Below are 11,599 nucleotides of genomic sequence, written 5' to 3'. Positions count from 1 at the left end.
ATTACATTACATTAAATGTTAAGTAATGGGCCAACTAAAATAGTAGCTTATTTGCTACAGCAGATATGTAATGAAGCTAGAAAGGTTGGTAGTGTAGAAAACCCAACCATATAAATAAAATATACTAATTGCTATTGATCTGGGAAGGATTTGCAATATGTAATTTTGAATCAGAATTAATTACAGCAGCAGTGGGATTTGTACATGTGTACATAGGTACGAAAATGAAATTATACCTCTGTATAAATGTGGCACGCAGAATTGGAACACTGCTGGGAATGATATCTAAAATGAGAGAAATTACCACTGTTACAAGAAAATACTAGAGTAACATGCTGTGAAAAAAAAGGAATATACAAAACAAAAATAACATCTAGGGAGAATCTTTGGTGTAATGGTCAAGAGACTATGTTGCTTTGTGCTGAATTTCTAAACCTATAGCAAGAAATATGTATTTCTTACTATACTTAATCTAAGTTAATAATATCTTGATTCTGAAACATGATTGCCATGGTTATTTTTGTTATTTATAAAAGAAAGTTGAATAAGATGCAAGTATATCTTATTCAGAATACCTATCTCTTGCTCTTTCGCAATTTGGTTTAAGATATATACTGCCAAAGCAAGCATGCTATGTGCCAATTAAACTGTGAGAATTGCCGATTCCATTAGATGTCTCAGGAAATAAGTTCAGATTCTATCATGGCCATTACAAGATATACTGTACAGCACCTTTTCTTAAAAATACCAGATATTATTTATTTAGAGATGCTTGCTATGTTCTTTAAAGTTGATCACATTACATTGGTCATCAGGTTTAGCATATATTTCTTGGGAATGTTTCAGATTTTTTAAAAATGTTACAGTTACATGTCATAAACTTGTTCAAATCATCATGGTCGTGGTTTGTGTTCATTTTAACAGAACATAACCATCTAATATTTTTTCACTATCCATAATATATTTTCTGGAATTTTTGGATTTTCCAGAGAAGGAAATCTTAACACATTCCACTTTCTTCCAATATCTTCACTATTATAAATATATTTGCAAGAACTTTGACCAGCAATAGTACCTTCATAGTTAAATAATTACATTTTTTTTAAAGTTTAACAATTGATTTAGAATATGAATATTAACACAGAATTATAAAAAGACAATATTAAGTACCCTTTGATTTCCCTTTGTAACAAGTGCAGTCTTATGAAAGGAATTAGAAAACTATGTATATATTAGACGTTCAATCTAAACAGAAACAAAGCAAAATATTATTGTCATAGAAAACACAAGATCACATGCCTATTCTTTATTATAAATAATCATATTGTGTCATGATTTCTTCTTGCCAGCAAATGAAACTGATTGTTTCGTAACCTTCTCAACATATGCAGATATCTGATTAAGCTATGTTTTCTTGAGAAAATACAGTCCATTTGAAGAATACTGAAGAGGTCAATTTGATATGCTGTTTAAGGGTCTTGGTAACCAGTACCATTGCACCTGGAAAATGTATTTTTCCCTTATTTTAAAAAATAGATGAGTCCATTATTTATTACTTAAAAATTATAAAGAATAGTTTTTATTTCAGTCCTCATATAAATTATAAAACTCAAGTTTGCCAGAGTCTCTTTCCCAGAGGAAGCATAAAGCACTTTTGTGATACCTTCACTGAAAAATATTTGTATCACATTAAGTTTGACAGACACAATCAAGATCAATATTGCATCCTGAAGTCCAAAGAGACTATTCTTCTGATGCGGTCCTCGTGATGGATGTTATCTATGCAATTGCTCTCTTGCAATGATTTCATTCAGTTTATGAATCAAGAACAGAAAGACACATCAGTTCAGCAGGAATCTCTAATACTCCTAATAGATGTTTGTTAAAGGGCAAAGACAAATCCTTTGGAAGACAAAGAGAAGTTTAAGAATGTAATGATAAAAGAAAAAAGCAATGAGGTAAACTTCTCCTAGGAAGCCAGTCCTAGTTAAAATATCAGGAGAACGTATTATTATACCTAAGACCTAAATGCTTTTCTAGCCATATTTCAGCTAATTGCATTGCAGAGCCAAATGTACTTGCTTTAGACCCCAAGCACATCTTATATTGTTTAGACTCTAGACTGGGATCACAATGAACTGGATGGAACACATGCACAACCCCCACTTCTTGGCTTCTAAATGCCTTCAAGCCAGAAGTTGTCACTTTAGTAAAAAGGTCTACATCCTCAAGTCCCCAACCTTGAATTGAGGTATCAAATCCACCTGCATTTATAAGATCACTTTTATAAATGCAAGTGATACCAAATCCATAATCTCTCCAAAACCCTGTTTTCTTGGTGAAAACAAAGTAACTGTCCAAAGGAGGGTGGTCTCCATAGGTTACTTTAGGGTCATATTGGCTGAAGATAATAGGATAGTAAACTTGTTCTCCTTGGATAGTGTTAACTCGACACCGCTGAAGAAAGTCTGGAGTAAATATTAGGTCAACATCACAGAATAGTAGCAATGTATCGTTATCAAACTGAGAGGAAGCCGTTTCAAGACCCAAACCTCTTGAAAAAGCTCCTGTCATAGGAATAACAGTGATGTCCGCTATAGGATACTTATTGCGATATGCATTGATCAACTCTATGTGTTTAATGGACTCCTGACTAGAATCTGGGCTAAAGAGAATAACTGCCAGCCGCACGTTCTGCTTGGTAACAAGGCAAGTCTTTTCAAAATTCTCCATAAATCTCAAGAAAATATTGTATCTTCCTGTGAGAGGGACAAGAATGTGTATCTTCTTATTATTGCTTCCCCTTAATTCTTTGGTGTCTTGAAATGGTGAAAACATCTTCAGGGAATTAGAAAGGAAAGAGAGGGATTGTGTGTCACTCTGCCCATTTTCCGTCACACTTCTTACATCCAGGTCTTCTTCCTCTCTGAAAAAAGGCTTACTAAATAATTGTTGAAGGTAAGCATGTCTTCGAACTGGAACAGTGACTTTTCTTCCTTTGTGCCTTTTATATAAAAGCAGCAAATCTAATATATACTCTACACCATGCAGAGGGTCAACCCTGCGGTATCCATACTGTATTTCATTGAAGTCAATAAGCCTTCCTCTAGATTTAGAGTTCTCATTGATTATTTCCATTACCTGCATTACAGTGTCATCTAATGCTGCTCGAAGGACGTTATTAATGTTTTGCCTAGGTGGCTGATTCTCAGCTATTGAATAAAGGAGCTTTCCAGTCAGAAAATCCCATTCAATGACTTCATTCCTGTCACGGGGCTGGAAACGACTGAAAGATGGTGTCATTCCCAGAAGCTGATCTTCTTTGTTTATTTCATCATTACTGAGCTTGCTCATGAGAGCACTTTCTCTATGGAGCTGGATGGTGCGGTAACGCAGTTCTGAAATTTTGCGAGTCAATATGTAGTTATGAAGTCTATATTGATAGGCTGGTCTTTTATTTGGATGAAGTGTAATTGCGGTGTGAATTTTGCTGTTGTGAAGATCCTGTATGTAACCCTTCCGGTTGCGTTCATAGTTTTCATGGAACAATTGCTGCATCTAGGAAAAAAATAGAATAGCATTAGGTATCAGCTAAATATTAAGTAAATCATGTTTTATTTTATTTTCAAGCATAAATATATTCATTATTTGGAGGTTATTTGGAGCTATGTTTTGTTAGGAGATGACATGAATATACAACATAATTAATCTAAACACATTCCTAAAGACTTATTAAGAATTAAAATCAGAAAGGAAATCACATGCTTCATGGGGACAGAAGAGACAGAGGTCACCTGGTGATCTGATGATTTATTAAGTTCTAAATCATATGTAAATCTTGATAAAAATGCTTGAATTTCAGAGAGAAGACAACCAAAATAATATTATATTTGTAGATTATACAGGTTGATTATAAAATCACAAATGATTGGGAATATATTTTGTACATTCCTATGAGGCGAGCAAGCATGTATTAACATTATAAATTTAGTTACAACGAAATTAAGGATATACCAGAAATTTAAAAAGAGTATAAACTTTTAAATATGGTCAGTGGTCAGAAAATGTCCATCTTCTCTAATGGGAATATTCAATTAAGTGAATACTTTGAAAATAAAGTAATTTGCAACTTCAATCTGTTTAAAAAAAATAAAAATAAGAATTCAGAAGGTTCTTTTAAGTATTAACAGTCAAGATATTCAGAAGAATGAGTTCAGGACTCATATTTTGTTTCCAATTGCTTCCTAAAATTACATGAAAAACTAAAATCAAAACAAACCAGAAAAAAAAATTCTGACAGGAAATTACCATGAGTGTAGTAATATAAATAATATAGGCAATGAAGAGAAAAGTAAAAGTAAAATTATAGAGTGCACTGAAAAGCTTTCTACATTTTTAATCAACATTAAAGTAAAAGTCATGAATAAGAGTATTTCACCTAGAGGAGCTTTTAATTATTTTTCATATTTATCAATTGAGGTGCCATTTTATTCCAATGTGCAAGGTTAAAAAAGAGAAGCAAATCCAATAATGTTGCCCAGAAAACCCAATGAGAAAAGCCATCACCCCCATCATATCTTTACCTTGTCTATCTCACAGGCAACATATTTAGGACTGCTGAAATATTTGTATTGCAGAAATCACATGTAACATAATTGATGAAAGCAATAAATTGAATCTCCCTAAATGCATCATTATTACATTTCATTTGTCCAAGGTAAGGCAACTTACAGATTGATAACTGGCAGAAATATTTGCTGGATTAACCCAAAGCTAATTCATAGGATTTTTAGAAAGAATGATGGGAATACCACTGTCGTGATGCCTACCACACTGCCAACAGTACCCAACATGCGTCCAGCATACTACAACATATACATCGGTATTTTAATCAGTGTGGGAGATAAACTAGTGCCATCTTAATTAGTGCACTATTTCAGAAGAACAGGTGCCCACTTTAAATAATATCAGCAGGAGAAGGAATGGCAGAACCTGGAGATGGAATGAAAAAGGGGATCAGTCTAGAATCCCTATATAACCACTAGCAAACTGAACCCAACCTCTTCTTGAGTGTCATTAACCCTTATCTAAATCTAAGCAAGTGCTGACCATTAGTTAAGAAGATTCCTGTGCATAGGCTTTCAGAAATAAATCAGCTTAATTGAACCTTTAGGAGTGGACCTATTTTTTTGCACCTAACAATATCTCACTCACTGTTCCTTGCTACTTTACTAAACCTATTTTTATTGTTAGATATAATAAGTCCTCCATGCATAATCAATAAAATTAAGTGCAATTTCCTCTTAGCTAATTTTATTAACATTAATATTTTATAATAACTTATGAACTTCCCTAGAGCTAAACATCTAATTAAAATAACATAAGCATGGTAAGATGTCTATTACAGTATTTCTGTTAAAAGAAATTTTAATTATATTGCCATAATACTTTTCTACAGCCATAGTTATGTTTTGTTAGGAGATGAGATGAAAATACTTCATAATTAACATAAATGCATTACTAAAAACTTTTGAAAACTGAAATCAGACAGGGAATTACACGCTTCATAGAGATTGAAAAAAAACCCCATTTATTTGATACTCATAACTAGGGGGAAAATAGGGAGGGGAGCTGCATAACAGATTTAAAATGCACAAGCTTAAAAACAGCTTCTATATGCCTGAGGCACTTTCTGGTATCTTAGAAATATAATGAAACATAACAAAATAGTAATATTTTCTTCCCTCATTAGCTCCCTATCTGTATCCCCTCCTACTTTCTCACAACCCCATTTATAAAACTGTACCTTGAGATCCTGTTAATCGACTCTCTAAAGATTTTATTATTATTATTGACTGTAGACCCTCATCTTTCAGTTTATGTACACACTCAAGGCAGCCTAGAATAATTTTAAAAAATACACATTATAATTAACACAATTAAAATCATGGACAAGCAAGCAGATATTCTATTCCAAATACAACACTGTTCTAAATTAAACTCTAAGCCATATGCCACTAATCCAAGCCTTTCTCCATCCCCCCATTTGGAATCAGGGCAAGACTCAGAAGTACATGTCATGGCCCATGGAGAAAGGAAAAGGTAAGATGAGGGGGAAGCATTATACTCCTGGCCAGGTTGCTTTGGGGGCTGCACAGGAGTGGCTTTGGGCAGTTACCATGAGTACAAAGGCAGTGGCTTGACAAAAACCACAACATAACCATGTGTAGCCAGAGTTTTATCCCTTCAAAATTGCTTGTGTCCCCAGGGATTGCCACCCATAATTTGAAAACTCTTGCTATATTGTAACTATAAGCTACAATCTTGTGTATTTTAAAAAAAAACCTGTAATGGTATGTGGGAAAGACCCTGGGACACAGGATGAAGTGGTGCTACCTAGGGAATAGTCAGATAAGTGAGGGCATACCCTGCAGCTGGATAATGGGCAGAGGAAGAAACTTAGAAGGGGCCCTTCCTATTTTCTTGGAGTATAAAGGAAATAGTATGAGTTTTGTGCTTTCAGCCTTGTAAGATTTTGTTAATATAGCCTTAAAATAACATAGAATTAACTCATGTGTTGTGTTTCCTGTCTGATCTACCTGGTACGACTGAAAAAAACTGGATACACATCTAAATGTGCATTAAGGTGCACATTAGAAGTTTATACTGAGTTTTTATAAATGTGTATTTTATTTTTTAATTTTAATACTTTTCTTCCTGCTATTCATGATAAATTAGTTTCCACTTTCACTAAATTTAGTGTGCTATTACCACTGTTCCATATGGCTAGATGCAAATATTCTATTACTTACAATATTCAGAAGTAGCAATAGAAATCCAAACTAATTGGAATAATCAATTTGATGGAGTAAAAGGTGATCTGGAATTAATAATGGGAATGTTATTTATAAAAAAAAAGGTTTCACTGCTACAAACATAATTGTGTGTTTAAGCACACATACACACATCATTTGCAGTTACAACTATTTTCAAATTAATCTGTGACAAGTTAATATACATGAAAAATATATTAAAACCAAAGAAAAAAATATAAAAAGAAATGACTTCCATCTAGTATTTCAACCAAAAATCTCTTCCTCCCATCTTTTATCTATTAGCAAATAAAGCCTCATCATTCAATCTTATTCAGCAAAACTTCATTAAGATCTACCAGAAATAACAGTATTTATTTATCCAATTTAGAAACTGCCCATCTTCCTCACAGATACACACAAACACTTTAAACAAGTAAAACCATTTCTTGTTACCAGAAACCAGCTACCAGAAACAACATATTAAAAATTGTAATCTTTTAATTCCTTCAAATGACATCCCACAAATTAATTTCTTATCATCTCTTCATCTTCTCTCAATTTTAAAAGCCATACTTATCATTTTCTCTACAAATGCAACAGAAACTCTCTTCTTCCCATATGCTGTACATAAACAAATACTTAAAGCCTCATCATTCAGCCCTAGTCAAGAAAAACCCATTAAAAGCTACTTTTAAAAGATCACACACATTTTAACTTTGGTCGAATAAGCCAATTTTGTAAACCTTTGTTTTATTTTGAGGTCTTGATGTTAATTATCATAATCATTGTCCATATTGAAAGGATAATTTATACCAAATTTGCTAATGTAATATATTTATGAAAACTGAACCATTAAAAATTAGACAGGGATGGCAAAAGGGGAGGGGGATTTATGACCTCTCTCCTTATGGGCAGGATCACTCAAGGGTGGGATTAAATTAGGCTTAGTCTGCTATGCCAAAATTATCTCTGACTCTACTAGTGCTAATGCATGTTTTTGGAACTTTTCAGAGATGTCAGAATTGAAGAGAAAAAACTGGAGAAAGCCACAAAATACAAAGATTTGTAAATAGAAGTAGAGTGGCTTTGACAAAAGAAAGTAAAGATAGTATCAACAGATGCCTTGGCTGCAATCCAAAAGCATCTAGTGCACCACTTGAACACTCTCGACATTGACAAAATCACTACCAGTCAACTACAAATGGAAACTTTACTCAGAAAAGCTTACATCCTGCGACGATACCTTTAAACACGATCAAACAACATCTCCCTCTGCCAGGTCCTTGGGAAGGACTCAGTAAGCCAAACCCAATGAAAACCTCTGGCTGACTGTGCAATCATCCATAACAGTAATACAGTAGGAACAGTTGACTCAGATGTAACTTTATAACTTAGTTTGGAAAACAAGAAAACATATACCATGCTGTACATCCAAAAACCAATGTTGATCAGACATATTTACAAGAACCAAAGAGGACTCCTACAGGTGAAACAAACTGAAAAAAAGAATACTAAGCTTGAATACTAAGACAAACTAAGAACCCTTATTGAAGGAAGTCAATCAAAGAAAGCTCTTGAAAACAACAAAGAAACAGGCTGAGTATAGGAAAGAAACAATCCAAAAAAAAAATGTATTAATTGGATGAACAAGCCAATGCATGGACAGGTTCACTCATTGTTTATATACAGTAGCTTGTCCTGCCAATGTTGGTGGGAGCGTAGTTTCCCTTGGTGGTTTCTTGATTAAGTATTGTTTTCTGCTTGTTAGTCTAGTGATAATCCCAGATTATCTAGGTGTACAGTAGGCTGCTAGAGAGGATGTGTTCTGGTCTTTGGTTTCATTCACTTTTTTATTTTCTCTCTTGAATTATGTGTAAATGTGATGCATTTCTATGTGTCTATTTTCTTACAATACACACTTTTGGTCAAACCATATTCATAGCATTCCAGGTACTTTAAGTTTAACCTGATACACCCAGCTCTAAATTGCACATTCATTCACATTCATTTTCATTTATTTTTCACAATATACTTCCCTTTATTAGATGTGTTTTAATATTTATCCATCCATTTCCCTAGTTTAGTAAACGTTTTGTTTATTGTTACCGCTTGTATCTTTTGAACCTGAACTCTGTCAAACTTGTACTTGGGCAAGCTTAGACGACTAAACCTCTTGCGTTCACTCTTGCTGTCTTTCCTTTTGTGTAAGGGACTAATAATATTCTCCAATTATCAAGTATAAATGCAGTCTTCGCAATATGTTAAACAAGATGCACAACACTCCATAAGCAGGTTTTATGTTTTAAGATAACTGCATTTGTATGGTCTATATTTGTGTTCTTAACTTTTTTCAACATTCTCACAGTATTTATTACTTCCTTTCATTATTTTCCCCCCACGGACGCTAAGATTCATAATCTTCACTTCAACTGCCTTCTTTGACTTCACACTTTGAGACGTAGATCTGACTGTTTACCAATGCAGTGTAAAGATGATGGCCTGATTCCATGTGATTGAGATTTAGTCTGTTTTTTAAAAAAATCAACTGCATTATTCCTCATGCGTCTCTAATACCTGCTGCTGTGTTTTTTTTCAATTCTTTCTGAAATATTTAAAAGCCATATTTAAATTTCTGATATATTAAACCCAGAATTGCATCATGTGTTTCACCCTAAATTATTACATCAGTTTTATTCTTTAAGTGCATTCACAGTGTTGGAAGGCTTGTTTATCCCTTTTTACTCTCCTCCACTTTGAGTTTTTAAATTTGTTTCCATAAAAATCACACTGCAATTTCTTGCCCTCTTTTAATCTGAACCATTTTTTGCTCTCATTTGATACATTCTGTGTAGCTATGTATTCCCCCTCTATATGCACTATAAATCTTCCAATTGTCTTCATTTTTTGCATTTAGTTAATTTCTTTTTTTTTTAAGTCAGTGCCAGAAAGGAACTGTTCCATGAAAAGTCAGCAAAAAATGGGAAATGCTTTATTAATACTTATGGCAAGAAAACAAAATCATAAGCATGTTTTCTAGATGTAGTTCATATGGTGCATGAAGAAGGTAAAAAACTTGCAATAATGAGTTGGTTAATATCTGACTATTTTATTTGTGTTCATTATAAATCACTTAAATTTGTAATATATTATCATAGAAAATCATGTCAACTACCATAAAGTACAATTAATTTTAATTTAATTTAATTAAGGGGATTTAAGAGAATAATCCATTGTGGAAAGAAGGAACAACTACTGAGTTAGGTCACTAATATACAACTAGAGATTTGATGAAAGCCCAGCTTTATATGAACAAAAATAGACTGCTAGGAAATTAGAACTACAAAACAATGTGAACAATAATGCAACCTAAAACATATAAACCAGATGCAAATAATCTAGTTCTTCATACATCTAAGGCAGAGCTAACACTGTCAGTTTATGAAGGTGTTTTAGTAACTGATAGATATCTGCTTTTTTCTCAGTCTTTTCCATATAATTTAAAAAAAAACATTCACATGTACAATATACATTGTGTTTATTATCTGACCTTTGTGGGTATAAGTGGCAAATGTTTGGGGACAATTTTTAAAAGTACTTCATGAAATTATTTAGTAGCATGGCAACTATATTTTGTGATATAATGTCATGCTTCTGGAAATATGCAGGGATATCACAATTTCCTGCTGACTGTGTAGATCAATCCCACTTAAACATGAAGGATGAAACAAAAATAAGTTGAGATAATCCTGGCTTAATATATCTTCTAGTATATTAATTGTGATCCACATTTAGCAATGTGTTCAGAAAATAAGCATATTAAGAGCTTGAGGCAGTGGTGGGATTCAAATATGTGAACAATCGGTTCTCTGTCTGGATGCCGCTTCCGGAAGTCTGTTCTGGCCTAGGTAACAAAAAATTAGCTATCCATTTTGCCAAAGTGGCACGAACCGGCTGAATCCCACCACTGGCCTGAGGTTAACAAACTAAAATTTAAAGTCCAAAAGGATAAGCAAAAATTTATTAGGAAATGTACATGTTTTAGTAGAAAGCTTGAATATCTTCATTTTCTAGCCTCAACATGGGAAAAAGAAGGCATAAGAGAAAGCCTAAGAATCTTTCAATCAGATAATATATAAAAGAGACAAAGAGGGAATCCTTTGCTTGTATATCTCAAAGCCTCACATGGTCCTCAAAGTACAAAGAATGGATAATTTCCATAGCTTCATCTCCAATAAACATAGAATTCTATTTCTCTTAATAAATCAAGAGATGTGAATAATCTGTAACTTCCTAAGTGAACCATTTAGTGCCAATTATCTTGTTGAAGAGGAGGGCTTCTATTGAATTGTTTTGAATGATTTTTTTGCAAAAAAATGAGTTGAACATCAATCAATTTGTATTCCAAAGATTCTCTGTTGAACATTTGTTAAATAAATGGTGACTATATCACTCTAATGACATCTTTAGACTTTCTAAAACATGTCCAATTATGCTTGGACATAATTGAATGCAGCAAGCACTTCATGCATGTAACAAATGAGTTTTGCAAGTTCAGCCAAATTTCCATTTCACAAATACTTGGTAAGGTCAGGGCTTTTTTTCTCGGAGAAAAGGTGGCGGAACTCAAACCTGGCCACGCCCTCATCAAACCCTAGGACCGCCCCTTTAGAGAACAGGAATGCAAGTAAAATTTGGGAGGGGCTATTTCCGGTGTGGGAGGGGCTATTTCCGGTGCGGCCGGCCCGGAAAAAGGTGCCGGAACGCGGTTCCGCCGCGTTCCGGCT

The 11,599-nt window shown here is 33.7% G+C and overlaps 1 protein-coding gene across 1 annotated transcript in view; it reads right to left on the bottom strand.

Moving 5' to 3' along the window:
• Positions 1–1,995: 1,995 nt before the first annotated feature.
• The window catches only part of CHSY3 (chondroitin sulfate synthase 3), a 69,885-nt gene continuing 60,281 nt past the window's right edge, over positions 1,996–11,599 (bottom strand). The window contains exon 3 of the mRNA XM_015815261.1: positions 1,996–3,558. Coding sequence (XP_015670747.1) covers positions 1,996–3,558 — 1,563 coding nt within the window. The remainder of the gene's footprint in view (positions 3,559–11,599) is intronic.

The sequence above is a fragment of the Protobothrops mucrosquamatus genome, unplaced genomic scaffold (genome assembly GCF_001527695.2).
Source record: "Protobothrops mucrosquamatus isolate PMUCROS unplaced genomic scaffold, P.Mucros_1.0 scaffold329, whole genome shotgun sequence".
In the NCBI taxonomy this organism is placed as follows: domain Eukaryota; kingdom Metazoa; phylum Chordata; class Lepidosauria; order Squamata; family Viperidae; genus Protobothrops; species Protobothrops mucrosquamatus.
The sequence above is the reverse complement of the archived record's forward strand: the minus strand, read 5'-3'. Positions and strand labels throughout refer to the sequence as shown.